Source organism: Labrus mixtus, chromosome 18 (assembly GCF_963584025.1).
Source record: "Labrus mixtus chromosome 18, fLabMix1.1, whole genome shotgun sequence".
NCBI classification, from domain to species: domain Eukaryota; kingdom Metazoa; phylum Chordata; class Actinopteri; order Labriformes; family Labridae; genus Labrus; species Labrus mixtus.
Window position 1 is genome coordinate 22,929,201 of NC_083629.1, and position 19,677 is coordinate 22,948,877.

General features: G+C 44.5%; 2 protein-coding genes across 2 annotated transcripts in view; one reads left to right on the forward strand and one right to left on the reverse strand.

Annotated features, from left to right (window-relative positions):
* LOC132992748 (transcription factor IIIB 90 kDa subunit-like) overlaps nucleotides 1-19,677 on the reverse strand; it is a 119,713-nt gene that overhangs the window by 81,954 nt on the left and 18,082 nt on the right. Inside the window, exons 5-6 of the mRNA XM_061062233.1 lie at nucleotides 18,257-18,288; nucleotides 10,248-10,320 (exon numbers count right to left, since the gene is read on the reverse strand). Of these exons, the coding sequence (XP_060918216.1) occupies nucleotides 10,248-10,320; nucleotides 18,257-18,288 (105 nt within the window). The remainder of the gene's footprint in view (nucleotides 1-10,247; nucleotides 10,321-18,256; nucleotides 18,289-19,677) is intronic.
* LOC132993180 (BTB/POZ domain-containing protein 6-B-like) lies at nucleotides 4,681-9,412 on the forward strand. Its single transcript, XM_061062872.1, has 4 exons — nucleotides 4,681-5,625; nucleotides 6,467-6,557; nucleotides 6,856-6,974; nucleotides 7,776-9,412. Exons 1-4 carry the CDS (start codon nucleotides 5,204-5,206, stop codon nucleotides 8,806-8,808), a joined length of 1,665 nt encoding a protein of 554 aa, XP_060918855.1. The 5' UTR covers nucleotides 4,681-5,203; the 3' UTR covers nucleotides 8,809-9,412.

A 19,677-nucleotide genomic window follows, 5' to 3' on the forward strand; every position in this document is an offset into this window, starting at 1 on the left:
GATTTGTGTGTTTTCATCTCCTGTAAAAAGCACACTCAGCTTCGGTGTGACATGCTCGGCTAACTGAAGAGCATGGAAGTCCATCGTTCTACAGTTTCAGGGACGGATATCAAATCTGCCCGGCTCTCCTGACCAGCTGCCAAAACCCTCTCAGGATGACACTTTATTGGACAGACGTTCGGTCAAACAGCCTGCTTGTATGTGCATGAGATTTTTTGTTTACAGGCCCGGGATGTCTTGGCAGGAAACAAACACAAAAGAGCAACCAAATCATTTCCTCCGATTTGGTTGAGACTGGAAGAAAAAAACACCGTTCGTCTTTCACCAAAAACCCTGCTTTGAGTTCATTCAGATTTAAACATCCTCACACACCTGTGAGCCTCCCAGCAAAAAACCAGTCTCCTCCTGCTGGCTGCTAATTAGCTCCACTGGAGAACTTGAGGATTAGCATTTAGCTCAAGTGTGCCTCCGAGCAGCCTGTTTCTCACTCAGCGTCTCTGTCCAGATTTTCGCAGCTGGCGAAAAGATTTCAACGGGCAGCCGTCCAATCACAAGCTCACTTCTCAACCCACTTATTTTTATTTTTTTTTTGCTTCCTCAAATGTCTGTGAGAAACTCTTACAGTGTAGCGTATCATAAACTTTATGAGAAATACTTTGGATTGAGCTGAAGAGACGACAAACTCGACTGTAAAAACACCTGCGTTTGCCAATGAAACAGCCAGGCAGGTGGCCAGCTTCAGAGAGAGGACTTTTTTTAGTGTTAAATATTATTCTTCCACCTTGCTGGGGAATCTATTTTAAGACAAAAATTAGGAGCGATCGTCTTTCCATTGTAGCCAGGAGACAAAGGAAGAGCTTCATGCTCCAGCTAAGACAGTGGAGTCAAATATCTTTTGAAGTCGGAGGCTGTTTTTAAGGAGCAGTCCAGTGGAAAGCTGGTAGAGCCAGCTGGTAATAAGATCCAGGCTGGACCCCCCCCCCCCCTCTCTCCCCTCCAACACACACACCATGTAATGATACGTCTGCAGAGCTCGCCATCACTGCTCCAGGTTTTGCTTGACAGTCTGTAAATGTTCGGCCCAGGCGAGATCTCCACAGGAAAAAAAAAAAAAAGGCAGGCTGTTTAAGGTTAAAAAAAATCCACCTCAAATCCTCCTTCACTACGGAGCATAATCAATCTGTGATGCTCAAACAGCCCAGGAGTCGTTCTGGGATGGAGAGCTGTGGTTTACTTTCTCTTTTCTCTCTCTCTCTCTCTCTCTCTCTCTCCGTGTACCCACTTTACCTCGACCCGGCCTCGCCTACATCTACTTCTGTTCCGCACTTTTCCCCAGAATTACTCCCGACCACCCCCAGAGAAAGGCCGTGAACTCGCTGCTTTCAATCAAATGCAGGAGCGGGGGGACGCATGAATAGCATTAAAGTGTTATCATTCTGCGGCGGGGGGGAAGCTGCGCCCTTCCTTCAACAAAAAAAAAAAACCCAAACTGACTCTGAACTGTGATGGATTCTGTTTTTTTTTGTTTTGTTCCTGTGGCTGTATGATTTCTCTCTGTAATGGCCTTTTTTCTGTTGGCTAACGCTATAAGCCCTAACTGATCCAAATGTGAATTAAAGCTGAAAAGTCAGTAAAGTAGCTGTCATGTTCTGTGTTTTTCTCTGATGTGCAGACGCGGACTCGACTGCGTCTCTCTCTCTCTCTCTCTCTCTCTCGTCCGCCTGTCCGCTTCATAATAACATAAAGCGTGCATGTGTTGTATTACGACGTTATGGACAAGAGGTAATCGTGCTTTTGGGCACGGTAAGTCCTGGCCAGTGTGACCGCGGGCCGTGCCGGCCAGCGTGGGGAATGGCGCAGCGGGGGGGGGGGGGGGGGCCAATCGTGCTTGAGCACAGCACGGTACAGATGGCCAGTGTGACCGCGCCCTAATACTGATAATGAACTTAATCACTGATTTTCACATATGGACTCTTGAAAATATCTGGATCATTTCAGGAGGACTGCTCCGGACATTCTCCTGACCTGGCTGTTCACGTTATGCTCCTCACAGCGGGAGACTATCCGTGTCAGACTGAAGGGGCGCAGGGGGTCTCCTGAGGTAAGACGTGACGACGCAGTATGTATACTCACATACTGATAAGCAGAAAACATAATGAAGAGGTTTCATTACATGCTTCGGATATCGTTTGGATCGCATGGATACGGCCTACACTCGAGAGCCGGTGATAGGATATAAATATTTGTTCTAAATATTTCCTGCTGCGTTCACACATGGGCTCACTCAGACTGCACACAGAGAGGCTGGCAGGAAAAAATCTGAGTAAAAAACCTTTGAGAGTTTGGTGCAAGTTGGAAAGCTCTAAAACTCTTGGTGGTTGGTTGTCATTGCAATTTGCTCCGTCACACTGACAGTAAGTTTAGTGTTCTGCAGATGTTGCTTGTATGTATGTTTGTATGTATTAGTTGTCGGTTTGCATTTAAAGATCATTTAATGAATCATCATGTAAGGAATAAGCCGTCTCTGCAGATAAGACAGTCTAAGGTCAAGAGGCAGCTTGTGCTGAACTCAGAGCTCGGTTATTATTGGTTCTCTTTTCTGAATTTGAGCCCTTTAATCAAACTATTTTCACAACGTTTTTTCTAGGCCACTGGTTTTTCAAAGTGGGTTCTGAGGACCTCGAGGGATCCTTGAAGGGGGACCAGGGAGTCTGTCGCATTTTATTTCCACTTTAATTCGATCTAAAAGTGCCACGATGACACGTGCATGCTCATGGGGATTACACACTTTCTGTAATAAAACCTCTGAAACACTCAAATCCAATCTGATGAAGGGGATCTTTGGGTAACATAGTCGGGGTTCCCAATCCTTTGCCATGCCAAGGACCCCCATATAGCATCAGCCTCTGGTGCGGACCCCCATCTTGCTAAAGTTATTTAAGTTCCTTCCTCTTTCCTGTACATTACGACGGAAACACATCAAAAATCAGACATTCAACTTCTAAATAGATTTCCTCAAATGACATATTGTAAAATGTAATTTTCACAAATGATGTTAGTTGATTTTTTTCCATGATATGTTCCAGGGACCCTTCCTCGTGTCCCCCTGGCAACCCCCTCTTTGAAAAACACTGTTTCACTTTGAACCCATTAGATCCGCTGCTCTTGAAATATGAGTCTCTCAGGCCTGAAACCAGGAGTCCACATCAAAGGAGAGCTCTATTGTTGTAACACAATGACATCTTCAAATGAAAGATATCAATTTCACCATCACCATTTGCTAAAAAAAAAAAAAAAAAAAACCTGACAAGTACAACAAGATTATAACACAGAAGAGGTAAGACAATACGTGTATTTGTGTATTTTAAAGGTTTTAACGCCCCATGACTTGAAGGCTGCATCCTGAGTGCCTGGACCCGGATCATTTAGTCCAGTGTCTGTTGGTCTTAAGTTTTCCTCCATTACCTTCCATGAGCACCCGAGGTTTGAGGTAGATCTGTAGTCAAGACCACACTAACCGAGACCAAGACATGCCCCGAGACCAGGGTGCTCCGAGACCGAGACAAGACCAAAGACACTTAGGGATCGAGGCAGAGTCAAGACCAAGACCATAAATATCACTGAAAAGTCCTCATCTTAGTGTAGAGGTCACTCATCAGGACCGTAACACCGGGAAGTTTGCCGTAACCAGGGTAACTAAAAATCTAATTATGAATGAATGTAGTTTTTCTTCTAATCACAGTAAAGACGTTGAAAGACAGCCGATCAGTGGTGGTCTTGATTTTACAAATCCTGAGTCCGCCCAGTCTGAAAATTAGACCCGAGTAAAAAGGCTTCGATTCCGTTATTCTTCTTTTCTCTAGTCCCTCAATTAAACAACTTTTATACACGAGGGGAGGAGTCAGCCGGCCGTCCGGACGATGTAAACAAAGTGAAGATAGGACTCTGAAAACTCTGAAAACATCACAGACAGTGGGACTCGGGTGTTACACCCATTGTAGACAGTCATGACTCACAGAGTTATTTTCAGAGGATATACTTGATTTCTACATTTAAGTGTGAAAAATCACATATTAAGCCTTTAAGATTTTTTAAATATATTTTCAGGACCGCCCACTTTATAACACTCAATAAAAACAATAACAATTCATATCAAACTGTACATTACTCTGCTTAAATATTTAAAAAGTTGCATTATATTTTTTTGTTTTTAAAAGGATATCTTACTATTTCAAAAAATAAAATATAAATATAATGAAGTTAATTGTGTGATAAGACTATGATTTAAAGGATTCATATTTTAAATGTCATGGATAATGAGGGTGTTAACTGTATAAATGATAATATGATGTAACTTTAGTACTTTAACTTTGTTTTATTATGTCTGCTGCAGCACTTTCTCTTCTAACACGGTGTTTCTCTACGTCACTAATAAAACTTAAAGAGAGAAAAGCTTTGAGGACTTCCTCCGTCACTGCGGGGCTGGAGGGTCATATTCAGCCGACCTTCTTTTTAATTTTATTTTTATCCCACCACCGGGTCTAATCAGCGGGACGGGGGAGGAGGGGAAGAGAGGGAGGGGGCGGGGCTGCAGCTGATGACGCACTCTGCGGAGCTGCCGCGGGAGGAGCTTGTGCACGCCTGACGTCACAGCACAGCGCGGATCCGATTGGTTCCTCGGCGGAGCCCTGGAGCGTCCGAGGAGATCACGACGAGAGAGAGAGAAAGCAGAAAAATGAAGCAGATTTTCAAAACTCCCGACAAATGAGTGTTTACCTCGGACGTGTGCGGAACATTAGAGCAGGCTTCGTCTCGGTCGACAGCTCGTTTGGAGAAAGAGAGAGGGAGGAAATATCTGGGAGGATTAAACGCAAGAGGCGGGGTGAGGAGGGGAAAAAAAAAAATAGGAAGGACTTGAATACCAGCTGCGACTATTCCGGATTACCCACTCGCTGAAAAAGGGAAAACAAGCGACGCACCGCGGACATTTCTCAGTCCGGAGAGGATGAGCTGACCCGACAGGAAACGTAGTGCTTTAAGTTGGATTGCACTCCACCAGGCCTGGATCTTTATGTGTTTTTATGTTGCTTTAAGTTCACTGTCGATGCCTGTCTGAAGCGGTGTTTGCAGGAGCTGACTGTCAGTGTTAGAAGTGACTCGGTGCACAGGATACTAACGCGAAGCAGAGCAGCTGATTGTGCCGATGCCCACGGCAGACTGCAGGTTACTCCATCATGGCCGGATCATGAGGTGTTTGACTTATCTGCTCCTACTTCCAGAAACACTGAAAAAGTCCAAGAAGGTCGGCAAGCTCCCGGGCAGGCTGCCGGTATGTTATGAGATCCTGTCCCTGACGAGAAGCAAGAAGCAGCAGCAGCAGCAGCAGCAGCAGAAACAGAAGGAGAAGATGGCTGCGGAGTTGTACCCCTCCAACACCAACAACACCAATCTGTCCAGCGGCACCACGGTGGCGGACACCGAGAAGACCAAGGAGGTGCAGGTGAGCCAGGCCAGCTGCAGCAGCAGCAGCAGCGCGGCGACCACCCCGACCACCCAGCAAAACATCAACAACAACAACATAGATCCACCCAGCTGGCAGTGCAGCCACCCCACACTGAGAGAGAGGTAAGAAGGAAAAAAACCACCGAGCAGGATGTGCCACAAACCTGCCACAACATGTCAAAACTGCATCAAGTGTGTGTGAGAAAGTGAACAAAAAGTGAAGAGAGTGAAGTTACCTTTATGCTGTTATAGGACATTACTAATAAAAAGGTATAAAAAGCATGCATAAAGTGCAGGAAGGTCACTCTACTGTTCAGTGTAGTTTTCTGAAGGACACTACTCCTCACCCTAAACACTAAAAAATGCATAATTTAATACATTTTAAGTTGCATTTTGCAAGTTTTACTCGGTAAATATGTAGATTAAAAGTTCCTAAACTAACTAAACTTAAAAGTGGCATTTCAGTTTTTAAGAAACTATTCCAGCATGCTAAGCCACTGAGCCTTTTATATTTAAATGAGCACAGTAGTGGAACTCAGGTTGCATGCTAGGACCTGCAGCAATTTACATAACTTATAAATAATGTTAATATCTTTTTAAGATGAAATAGAAAAGATTCACTGGCTCATTCTTCCTTATTAAAATGTGTTTTTCTTGGAGTTTTGTTTCAGTAAACTGGATTACATTTTTGTTAAATCAGATAAAGACCTGACTGAATGTCCACATTGACATTTGAAAAGTGTGATTTTGTGATTTCTCACAGTCTAAAAGTGCTTACTTCAGGACAAAGTGGGTATAGATTCCTCCTAAAGGAAAATATGAGTTTCTGCCCTACAACTACTCCTACCTCCTCCCCAAACCTATGAAAATAACCAGTGTCTCTAGGCAAAAAGAGTGTGGGAGGACTTGATGTTACACAATACTTGATTGAGGCTTATCGGTGAAAACCTGCTCTGCTTTTTAGGAACGCATTGATGTTTAACAATGAGCTCATGGCTGATGTCCACTTCATCGTCGGCCCCTTGGGGGGGTCGCAGAAGGTTCCAGCGCACAAGGTAAAAAAAAAATATATATATATATTTCACCTCTTGTTTGAATTTTCAAGATTTCTTTCCACAAGTGAGAAAGAAACAACGGGATCACACAACATTTTGTGTGATTTTAAATGTTTGTTGGGTAAATAAGAGCGAGGTGTGTTGGAGCTACTGAAAAAAAGACTACTGCTGCTCCTTTCTTGAACTAAGCAAAGAAGAGTGATTCTGTTTGCATGTGTGTGTGACGCATCTGTCTGCTCCTCCCTCCCTCTCTCTCTCTCCCTCCCTCTCTCTCTCTCTCTCCCTCTCTCTCTCTTAGTATGTGCTGGCCGTGGGAAGCTCCGTCTTCTGTGCAATGTTTTATGGTGATCTGGCGGAGGAGGAGTCTGAGATCCATATCCCAGATGTGGAACCTGCTGCTTTTCTAATTCTGCTGAAGTAAGCCACTCGCCATCCCCTCACACACACACACACACACACACACACACACACACACACACACACACACACACACACACACACACACACACACACACACACACACACACACACACACACACACACACACACACACACACACACACACACACACACACACACACACACACACACACACACACACACACACACACACACACACACACACACACACACACACACACACACACACACACACACACACACAGGCCAACCAGAAGGAGAGATGACAAGCGCAGTCAGTGTCACTTCAAAGCATATTATTACTCATCCAACGCTAAGCAGAGGCGAATGCCAAAATGCTCGGAGCGCCAGCGAGCAGTGGCAGCAGCACACTGCTCTGTAATTGCTGGTTTTTCTCAGAGCTCTTTGTCCAACTACAAACATTTTTTTTTCTCCCTTTTACTCATCCACGGCTCCGATCATTTTCTTGGAGGGGAACATATGCTGACTAGCGGTTATAAATAACCGGCCTTTGTTGCTTATTCAGTGGCACCGCTAAGCCAGCACCGAACACTCTTTAAGTGTGAGGCCTTTTGAGAAAAGGGTAGGATGTGTTAAGTCTTCTTACAATTGAAGAAAAGCAGAGTTTATTTTTTTGGACATTTAGTTAAAGTGAGAAAGATCAAAGAAGAAATGAGCACCAGTGTTTCTCACGCTGTGTCGAGTCAAGCAGCACGATATCAAAGAAACGGTTTAACTGGCAAAAAGTTGAGTTTCTGTTCACGCACAGCTGCTTAAAGGTCGTTTTCCACCTCGCAGGTATATGTACAGCGATGAGATCGACCTGGAGGCGGACACGGTGCTGGCCACCCTGTACGCCGCCAAGAAGTACATTGTTCCCGCGCTGGCCAAGGCGTGCGTCACCTTCCTGGAAACGAGCCTGGAGGCGAAGAACGCCTGCGTGCTGCTGTCCCAGAGCCGCCTGTTCGAGGAGCCCGAGTTGACGCAGCGCTGCTGGGAGGTGATCGACGCTCAGGCCGAGCTGGCGCTGTGCTCCGAGGGCTTCTGCGAGATCGACCTGCAGACGCTGGAGATCATCCTGCGGCGGGAGACGCTCAACACCAAAGAGGTGGTGGTGTTCGAGGCCGTCATGAACTGGGCCACGGCGGAGTGCAAGAGGCAGTGCTTGGGTCCGACGACCCGCAACAAACGAGAAGTCCTCGGCAAGGCGCTGTTCTTGGTGCGCATCCCCTCCATGAGCCTGGAGGAGTTCGCAGACGGAGCGGCGCAATGCGACATCCTTACACTGGAGGAGACGCACAACGTGTTCCTGTGGTACACCGCGGCTAAAAAACCCGACCTGGACTTCCCTTTGACTGCGCGGCAGGGCCTGTCGCCTCAGAGGTGCCACCGCTTTCAGTCCTCGGCCTACCGGAGCAATCAGTGGCGTTACCGGGGCCGGTGCGACAGCATCCAGTTCGCGGTGGACAAGCGGATCTTTATCGCCGGTCTGGGGCTGTACGGGTCGAGCGGGGGCAAGGCCGAGTACAGCGTCAAAATCGAACTGAAGAGACAGGGGGTGACCTTGGCGCAGAACCTGACAAAGTTTGTGTCGGACGGCTCGAGCAGCACGTTTCCCGTGTGGTTCGAGCACCCTGTTCAGGTGGAGCAGGACGCCTTCTACACGGTGAGCGCCGTGCTGGACGGGAACGAGCTGAGCTATTTTGGTCAGGAGGGCATGACGGAGGTGCAGTGCGGGAAGGTGACATTTCAATTCCAGTGCTCCTCCGACAGCACCAACGGGACCGGAGTACAGGGAGGACAGATCCCCGAGCTTGTGTTCTATGCATAAGCCGCTCTCGGACTGCCGATGGAAAATGATCCTCGCCCTCCCAGCCTTCAAAGTAATGTAGCATTAAAGACACTTGACTAATGTCACACTAAATGGCCTGGTTAGTTCTTTGAGAGACTATTTTCAAAGCCAAGGAGCTGTTCTTTTATCTTATTTAATTTAATGTTATTTTTTCTTATTTAAATTCTCGGTTTAACGTTATTTGCTCTGATGCCTGTGTTCAAAGGCTGCGGCTGCTGTAGAAACAACATAATACGCTGATTTGTGGTTATGTAATCAAAGCTGAGCTCCACAACTGGAATAAGTAGGGACTGCTTCAAAAATTGTGTAATTGCAAGTCTATATACGATGTTGTTGCTAGAGTCGGAGCAGCAGAATTAGACGAGGAGCAGAATTTATGTAGTGTTATGATTCTAAATGCAAAAAAAAAAGTAGAATATCTTGTCGTTTTGCACTTCAGAGGATGGCCTCGGAAACATTGTGTCTTTTTGTAAAAATACAATTTAACTGTTAGCAGCTTGATGCTGTTAAAGATGACCAGATGTGTTCTGTACAAGAATGCTTATACACCTGATGATGAAACATAAAAAGGTTATAATGTGAATCAAGTCGCACATGTCACATCATTGAGGGGCCTGGGTGAGGGGAGTGAGGGGATTGGAGGGCCTGCAGCGCCCTCTGGTTACTCCAGCGTGAACTACACCACGGCTGGATGGGAACAAGACGTTCTTGCAGCCTCAGGTGGATTACTTAAAGGTTGTCATGTACAGTGAGGGGGGGGCCTCGAGGCGTCAGGTCGGCCCTGAAGCAGGATTCCTTTTAAAAAAAAATGAACTAGTCGTTTTTTTGTTGGAAAATCAAAGTGAAGAACGAAGAAAAAAAGAGATCCTGCTTAGTGTTCGTTTGTTTTATTCTCCTGACCCGAGGGACACGAACTGATCTGATAGTGCCTTTAAATAAAGAGCAGAACCTGCATCACAGGGCCCTTTAACATTCAGTGCTGGGAAGTGGGAACTACAGCATTTTGGTTGTTGATACATGGATACGAGTGGGTGTGATTCTGCTGCATCAGACAGTTCCCTCTTTATCTCAATCAACATTTCTCTTTGACGTTTCAGAACATTAAAGAAGTCCAAGATTTAATCCCAAGAGTCATTTTAAGCCATTTATAAAGCAAATATGGAGCAAAAATATCTGGTTCTAGATCAGAAAATTTTCAAGTCCATTTAAATTTAGTATTTTTGTCTTTTTTTTTAAATTATTTTAAATATTCAGCATGAACTCTGTAAAAAGTGGTTCACATTTTATTCAATATTTCCTGGCAATAGAAAGACTTAATGGTTACTAAGAGATTTGTTTGAGTGTTTTAGCACACATGCTAATTCTCAACACGGGTCTGCAGGAGGGTCAAACATAAAAAGGGTAAAAACACGGCGTACCTATTGCAGGAGCATTGATGCAGAGTTCTCTGGCCAGTACGAGGAAGGTTTTTCCCAACACGTAGACGTTCACCTGCGGAGGGGAGCAGTGGTCATGAACAACAAATATAAAAAATAATAATAATAAGTGTTTACCTGCAAAAAGAAAAAACCTTGTGGTACTCCTAAAGTCTAATTTTCTAACTGGATTTAGTTTTATACCGAAGTGAGAGAGATGACTTCTTGAGACATTCAAAGCCACTTATAGAATTAAAGCCTGAGGATCAGTGAATTAAAAAAAGAGGGGGGAGGGGGAGGGGGAGGGGAGGGGGGGGGGGGGGGGGGGGATAACGGAGGATGGCTGGTGTGTTTGAGAGAGAAACACATGATTAGGAGATGAAATAAGGCTGTTATGTCATCGTCAGGTTCAGTGCTCTTGGTTGCATAATGGACCTGAAGGTTGCGGAACATTTCACCTCAATATGTGTGATTAAACGCCGAGCTCGGAGCTATTTCAAAGATGCTTTTTTTCTCTCTCTCTCTCTCTCTCTGTCTGTCTATTCATTTCTCATCACAAATCTCTGCCGCTCAGTCATCCTTACTCAAAGCGTTTTCTTGCATCAGATTGATTTCCTGTATCTAAATTACAGATCTGACCAATCCTGCATGGTTATTTCTTCACAAGATGACATTTTAACTCTTCACAAGAGGAGGTGCAGGACTGGATTTCTGCTCAACGATTTCTATTATCAAGTCAAGGGCGACCCTTTGACAAGTTCTTTCGAGGGGTTTCTCCAAAAGACTTCAGCAGACAGAAAGAGTTCAGTAAAAAGAAATGAGGTCGCTTTTTCATCGGCTGAGATTTGAGGTGTAAAAATATTTACTTGAGCAACAGAAACAACTAAAAAACGGGTCAACCTCTGGATAAATGACTCTGCCTTAGAAGCAATCTTGTGGTTTACAGAACTCTAAACTTTGATACATGACACTGGCACCAATCGAATGATGTGACCTGTTTTAACACCACAGCAACAAAAATAGAGATCCGAGGCACCCAGCATCGGCCAGTTTCTCGTTTTTGATCAGAAAACGTTGCAGACAAACTCTGACTTGCGGCCTAAATTTCACAAATACGCTGGCCACCCCAACTAATCTAGCAATTTCAACGTTACTCTCTCTCTCTCACGCTGCAGCTTCAGTGTCAAAAACATGACTGAAGATGTGACGTATTTTAAAGCGTGGGCACTATTTGTTTTTATCGGTCAGTAAAATAACAGATTGTATCGTTTTAACAGGAATGAAAGGTATTTAAGTATCAAACATTTTAACAGCTTTAATGGTAAACGTTGTTCAACCTCGATGTGTTGCTAACAAGAACATGAAACTTTGACCTTTCCAGCGTCCATGAGCGCTTGTACTCAAATTTGACAAACGTGCGTCAGGTACAAACTTCATCATGACTTGATTAAGGTTTTATTTGGGCGGTTTTTATGCCTTTATTTTAGAGACAGGACGGTGGAGAGAGTCAGAGGTCGTGAGGAGAGAGAGAGGGGAACGTCATGTGAGAAAAGAGCCACGGGTCTGATTTGAACCCGGGCTGCACGCTGGGAGGGTTACAGCCTCTGAACATGGGGCGTGCGTGCTCACCACTAGGCTACAGGCGCCCCATCAAATTATTTTTAAGGAGATATTTTCTTCCTGGAGCTAATTCTTTTAAGCCTAAACAACAGAAATCACTAACTCCCCCCAAGTATAATCACTGAAGTATCTTCCTAAACGGCAACAATATTCAGCCTTTGTTTGTTTTATATGATAGTTGATTGAATGTCTTCAGGATGGGGACAGACCGTTCCTAAAAAAAAAACAAGGAATTGAAAGAAGCCGCCTCAGGCACGGGGCCAACCCTTACTGCTGATTTTTCCCATTTTCAGATATTTTGGTGATAAAACCTTTAAAATCAATCAGATTCAGGCCTCCATATTTTACAACTTTCTATTTCTGTAAAGTTCCTGAATGGCTGCTTGTGTTGTTCACATTTTTATACCCCAAAATCTATTTTATAGGTCGAATCATCATGTGCCCTCATGGGAGTTAAAACTGTTTTACTGGCATTTAAGAGATTTGCTACGACAACTCCCGTGTCTGAGGTTCAGCTTGAACTAAAACTTCATCCTGGGTCCACAAAAGCTTCATGAAAACGCACCTGAGCGCACAGCCAAGCGCTTTTCTGCCCGGAAAAACGCAAAGTGGACACGGGGCAACAGAAACAACCAAAAAAAAAACGGGTCAACATCTGGATAAATGACTCTGCCTTAGAAGCAATCTTATGGTTTACAGAACTCTAAACTTTGATATATGACACTGGCGCAAATCAAATGATGTGACCTGTTTTAACGCCACAGCAACATCGGGCCAATTTCTCGTTTTTTGATCAGAAAACTTTGCAGGCAAACTCTTGACTTACGGCCTAAATTTCACAAATACGCTGGCAACGGCAACTCATTTTGAAATTGCAAGGTTACTCTCTCTCTCTCTCTCTGCAGCTTCAGTGTTAAAAACATGAGTGAAGATGTGACGAGATCTTGAGAAAACATGCAGAAATGCCTCGTTCTCTCTCAGGAAAACAAGAGTAACACAGAAGGTGTGGATGTATGTCCTTGGATAGCTTCTGTACTTTTAGGGTGTGAAAAACGATTATTCATCATCTCTGCCTCCAGAAAGCAAGTGATCAAATTTAAGATGCTTAAAAGTTCAAATTTAGACTTTCTGATACCTTCTGGGGCATTTTCTGGCTGATTCACTTTTATCCACTGATTTGTTTCAGACGTCAGAGATGTTTTTGTTGCATGCTTATTTTCCTCTATATTTAAAAAAAAAAAAAGGGTTTTACCTGCATTACCTCATTCATACAACACGATCAAGCTTCAGATTGATCAATTGGGTAAACAAGCTTCTAATGAGGTGGTCTCTTGTGTAGATAAACTCGTCTTCTCTGTCGGGTGTTGGAGGGAAAGCAGGACGGGCGGACGGTGGAAGAGGGCGAGCGTGTCAGCAGGGTTATCACAGTGGCCCCTCCCGTCACAGATGTTTCATTGTTTTTAACACACAGCACCTCCAGAAGGCTCAGCAGTAAATTCTGGGACCCCGCTGACCCACCTCCCCCCCGCCGCCTCCCTACACTATCTGAAAGGATCTGATGCTGAATAACAAAGCCTCTGGACCGCACATCTATCACTTTCTCTGTGAATTATCTGCACTACAGCCCAGAATCTAGTTTTTAGTGGGGTCACGTCTGAAAGCTGCAGCAGACGGCAGTGAAAGCTGCGGGACGGGGTCGTGAACTCGGGTCAGATCTCTGTCATTCCTCCAGACAAATTTCTCCGGACCTGCGAGGGCTGAGGGGTCTGAGGGGTCTGAGGGGTCTGAGGGGTCTGAGGGGTCTGAGGGGGCTGAGGGGGTAAGTCAGGGGGAGTTTTGGGAGCAGACAGACGGACTCTCGCTCTCAGCCCCCTCTGGAGTCGGACGGGGACGCAGATGCTCCCTCTGCTATTCTTGGAAGTGGATTCCAGCAAGGAATTTGTACACAACAGTAAAAAAATGGGGGCAGAGGAGAAAGTGGATTGAGCAAGAACGTTTACAGGAAGCTGATAAGTCATGATTGTTGGTCGTAATGCGGGAACAAAACCATGATCTATACGGCATGTTTTAACTGCACCAATCAATATTTACCTATCACTCATGGTAGACCCAAACATAACTCTCATCCCTCCACTTTATGGAGCGATGTAGCATCTTGCAGCTCACCAGTTTTCGGTTTTCAGATGATACAAGTGCCACTTTTTATTTTTAAATCACAAGGCTGTAAATGACACATCCACAAGAAATGCGTCCTGTTATTGGCTACATGTTGGCACAGACCTGATCCTCGTCCTGACACAAGCCAACATTTCAAAAAGGTGATACTGAACCAAATGTACAGATGTAAACAAACTATCGGTCCTGGGGGGGGGGGGGGGACAGGGTCTTCTCCTTTGCTGCTCTCACCCTCTGGAACTCACTCCCAAAAAACATTCAAGACTCCCCCTCACAACACTTCCTTCAAGAAATCTCTAAAAACTCATCTCTTCAACATTTTCTACAACCTTACATTACTTCTTCGTTGTACTGTCCTAGTCGTTTTTTGGTTGTTTTTTCCTTGTCAAAGCTTCTTTGAGTTTCTAGAAAAGCGCTATATAAGACCAATATATTATTATTATTATTATTATCATTAAGGGTTTAAAGTGTCCTGTCTTATGTGTACTCCAGTAGCAGTATGAACCACTTTCATTGGACTGTTTGATAGTAAATGTTTCGAGCAGATACAACTGAGCGCCATGCTTTAAGATAAATTTATGTCTTGTTGACTTTTGGAGAAGTGGAGGTTGTTTGTTAATTGTTTGCACAGTTGGGTTTCATTCTAAGCGCTCTCATTAACCTTCCCTCCAGTAACAGCAGGCAGCATTAATGGAAGCAAAAAGGCCCCAAAAGAGGGACTGTGCAATCCATGCTACACACTAAACAGCAGACAGACACGGTTAACGACTAGCTGGGAAACAGCGGAGCGTTTAGCAACTGAAGCGGTCTAATAGACTATTTTAGTCCAGAGAGTTGCGTATGTATTGGTGGAGTTCAGGCAGTTTGCAGGAGTTTTCTTGCCATTTTTTGATGCATTTATCAAAATGGTCCTACGCACCTTTCTTAGGAAATAGATTAAATTCTGGTACTCGATGATAGCACGATTATTGCAGCAGTTTTTAGTCCTTCATGTTTGTCCGTGCATAATTTTTAATCCTGTATGCGATTGCATCCTTTTAACTTTTACACACCAACCAAGAGTGGTGCTCCTAATCTCGTATCCTGTCCAATAAAGGCTTTCAATTTCAATTCCCACGAGTTATTTTCAGTGCCCTTCAATCATTAAAATAACAGAGAGCAATCTTTTTGGGCTCAGATGTCCCTGGCGGTTCGGTTGCGCCTCATGTACTGAGGGAATAGTCCTCCAAGGCTTTATGTTTCATATATGATTTTATGTAATAAGGATATAAAGTTTTACACCTCACTGCAGAGCTGTTGTAATTGCACACAAAAAGGTGAATTTGAGACCCTCTGAAATCTTTTCCTCCCCCTAACATGATATCAGGACTTAGTGTGACTGAAGACTGATCTTAAGTCTAATCCTCACTTTGAACTGTTTGCAGAGGAGGTGTGTTTGCGGGTGAAACGGGGGAACCTGAGGAGACTTTAATCCCCCCCCCCCCCCCCTCTCCGCTGCAGCGCTAAGTGAAACTTTCCGGGTCGAAGGTCGACTCCAAACTTTCTACCATCAAAAACACTGAGCGGTCACCCGATACCTCACAGCTCGGTCTCAACAGGTGGAGGAGACGGTGACAGACGGTTCAAGGAGAACACTTTCAATTAAAAGGATTCCTGATGGGACTCGTATGACTGAGGGTTCGAACACAAACAGCTGCTGTCAACAAGTCTGCAAGTCTCCCGCTGCAAAGAGACGGAGACGGTGCAGGACCCCAGAATATTTGATGCTGATATTTAACAGACGCATGCTCGGTTATCTGATTTATTAAATCAACATTTGGGAATTGTGAGCCGATGTGTAGATACTCAGCTCTCCTCTACTGAACCTGGTTCCTGTTAAATATACAGGTGACTGTGATTGGCTGAAGAATTTCATTCGATTCTATTTCTAGAGTTTCAAGTATGTCCTCTCTAAATGTGTCTCTGAGTCATCGCTTTCTACAACGAGTGAGAAGCTCGAGTCCTGCTGGCTGTGTTGTTGTTGGAGCTGTGTTTACATGGACGGGACGGCCTGCGAATAAAGCTGTTTAAGTCAAGGACTAGAGAAAAGAAGAATGACATACTCACTGATTATTTGGTTTTAGATCTCGGTCATTCTGTGCAATATGAAGCTACGAGCTAACATGAGCCTGCTAACACAACAATGCAGGCCACAGGCAAATGCAGCTCGAGCAAAAGGACAATTTTGTCCGCAGTTTGCGCTTAATGGTGCTTAACTATGGTGTGTTCTAATCGATAACTCCTTTGCGCGAGTGCAGAGGGGTTGGAGGTGTGTAACTGAGGGAGAGCGGAGGCTTCAGAATATCGAAGGTGTCCCCTAACAGCTGTTTGTTTTGGTTTAATGCTGGTGCTCAAGAGCGCCATCTGCTGGATCAGAAAGTTGCACATTCTTCCTTTAAGAAGTCGGAATCTTCTTTTTAAAAACTACCAAGCACCCAGTATTAGGTTCCCAGGACTTTTATTGTTGCTATGGTAATGAAACAGGTATCGATATTTGATTCTCTGAATTTTAATTGTAAATCTGAGTTGAAGTCGTGAAGCGTTGATATTTCATTGTGGATGATGGCTTTGTTTCAAGCGGTGCATCCTGGTTTCTCCGTTCTCTCTCATGCAGGTGTCTGCATGTGACACCAGTAGCTTCACGTTAGCAACATTACAGCCTGGCAAAGTCTGTGTCTGTAAACTTCACCAAAAGCACTATGTTCAGTTCCTCAATTTGATGCTGAAAACCTGTTTCAAAATAGTCGCTGCAGAGGCAACAGAAGACCGGAAGAGTTGGGAAATAATTAAAAAAAGGGATGTTTACAGTCTCTCCGACACGGGGGACTGAAACAGAGTCTGTGAATTTGTGGACAGTGTGAAGAACTCTCTGCATGTTCACTTTCCAAAGCACCTGCTGGTCTAAAACTCTGCACGTGTGCAGAGATATGCGTCACATCACGAGGGTGCGATTGAATGGGAGCGCCTCGTCACATCAGAAGCTCAGAACAGCTGATATTTGCGGCCAGTATTGATCCAGCCCCCGACCAATATGCTTCTTCTACTTGAGTAACTATGTAGCACAGACTGCCAAAGCCCCCCATTCATCCAAACAATGCCGAGCAGAACAAGTGGCCTGGGAGTGGGTCATTATAACGAGTGAGTGGTGCAGCAGCAGCGGCGTCCTAAATGCTGAACCTTAACAACCCCTCCCACCCCAAAATCCACTCCAGATCCACTCCCAGTCTCCTCATGCCTGGGTGGGGACGACGGGGGGGTGGGGAGGGGCCGGGCTCCAGGACAGCTGGGTGCATAAAAATAAAAGCCCCCCACCAGCTGTGACTCTGAGAAATGTCCCACCACCTCGTCCTGCAGCGCCACACCCCTGACTCACGATGAGGCGGCTGCCATTAAATATGCAGACAAATGGAGGGCTTTCTAAATTTATACATGCGCACACACGACTCAGGTTTAATTACACGGGTGAAAGTCTGAATGCAAGAGGACTGCAGGGCTGAGTGGTTAGGCAGAGGTGCATTATGGGACTTGTGGCGAGTGGTGGGAGTGTGTATTTAAGTGGCTGCTCTTACCCCGTGGGCATCAAATTAAAGAGTATTAGAAAGGCTGTCCTTAAAGTCCAGCAAAGTTATTTTAACCTTTTCTCCTCTAAGTGCTTTTCAAACTTTATTTTTTACAGATTTGTTTGAAGAATAAACAAGATAGACTCGAATTATTTAAAACCCTGAGTGTGTTGATAAGGATTAATAACTCTTTACAAACTTATACAGCATGTTTTGATTTTGGCTTCAAAAGTTTGACAAATATTTGCTTTTTGTTGTCTTAGACTATTTATTTTAATACTTTGCGTTTACTTGTGTTTTAGAGACGAGACGTTTGAGGCAGCAGTAGTCAAGTGGTTAGTGCATGCGCCTCATGTGCGATGGCTGTAGCCCTCTGAGCGGGCAGCCAAGGTTCGAATCCGACCTGTGGCTCCTTTCCCGCATGTCATTCCCCACTCTCTCTCTCTCTCTCTGATTTCTGACTCGATCCACTGTCCTGTCTCTTCCAGAAAAGAAGATGTTTGAAGACATTACCTCGTACTCTGAGAAATTGTGCTAACTTTAAACTACCTCTCCGATTTACAAATAAAAACAACAGTTGTTAGAGTTAACGTTGGTGAGTGTAGTCTTGTAACGTACCTGCAGGAGATCACTGAGATCCAGCAGCATGTCTGAGGAAAACTGGTAAAGGGAAGTAAACTGAAGTTTGAAATAGCAAACACAATAAACACAAACGTATCACTTTGATCACTCTGTCAACAAACTACCACACGGGGTAAAACCTCGCAAGAACTGGCACTGTACTAGTCACTTAAATAAACGCGTGATCATTTCTCTTCATCTCAAAACGAAGTTGGTTTGAAAATAAGTTGGTAAAAACAAAACGTCACATTTGTTGAGTTTGAGATATTCAGACCAATTTCTGAACCAGCGATCATGACGAGTCGAGTAAAGCCGCAGTCTGCACAACACACACGTTGAAAACATTTCGAAAAAAAAATGGACAATGAAGCATCAGAGTCGGACAGAAAACGAAGTCAAACCCTTTATTTTTGGTTTATTGGTTGGTCAATGCTGAGGGGGAATTTTTAAAAATAATCTGCATGGGGTTATCGATGTCTAAATCCAGTTCCATTCATGTTATCCACATGATTTTTTAAACATTTCTGAAGTGTTTTCTCCATTAAAACACAAAGAAATCTCTTAAAAGTTTTTTTTTTTTGTGGGAAGGCTTTATAACTTTATTTTGTTGCCAAAAAAACAGACAAAAAAGTGAATCACGTGGAGCTCAGGCAGCTGTGTCAGTAAAACTATTGAGACTCAGAAACCGTCACCTCTGACAAGACGACTCTTCTTAATATACTGAAGGACCTGCTGCCTCCCTCAGACACACACACACACACACACACACACACACACACACACACACACACACACGTCCGTCTCTGGACATTTCCCTCCCTCCCAGTGGCTGCCCCTGCCTGGACACGCTGGTCGCCGTGGTGATGGTTGCACCTGTCTCCAGGCTGGATTAGTTAGCTTTGTGGCTCCTCTTTAAAAGGCCTCACAATGGAATTAGCCGAGCGCGGATGAAATGGAAAAGATAATCCCAGCGCACGCCGTCTGGAGATTAAAGACCCCCACCACCCCACACCACCCCCCCCCCCCCCCCCCCCCCCTCTCTCTCTCTCTCTAAATGAGCGAAATAAACAACAACAGATCCTCCAACACATCTGGGGGGTGAAGTGAGGAAAAACATACAGCTTCTTTTTATGCAACAGGAAGGATTGATGGGAGGAAAAAACTTTAAATATCTAAAGAAATCTACCAAACTGTCAACATTTACTGCGTGTCATCCTCAATCTCTTCTCCCTCTCTCTCTCTTCACTGTTCCATCTAGAATAAAGGCCAAAAAAAAAAAACAAGTTTGAGTTGTTCTTGTTTCTTACATTTTACTGTATAAATTACACCACATGGTGTTTTAGTTAGATCACACTTTAAAGTCTTTATGTGATTGTTCACACTTAAATGTAGCAGAAATCAAGTATATCCTCTGAAAA

What these genes read in the sequence shown, in the direction of transcription:
- LOC132993180 (XM_061062872.1), top strand. Translation starts at nt 5,204, where the DNA reads ATGCCCACGGCAGACTGCAGGTTACTCCATCATGGCCGGATCATGAGG. An exon ending in CACCCCACACTGAGAGAGAG is followed by an intron (nt 5,626 to 6,466) that starts GTAAGAAGGAAA and finishes TCTGCTTTTTAG; the next exon opens with GAACGCATTGATGTTTAACA. An exon ending in GCTTTTCTAATTCTGCTGAA is followed by an intron (nt 6,975 to 7,775) that starts GTAAGCCACTCG and finishes TCCACCTCGCAG; the next exon opens with GTATATGTACAGCGATGAGA.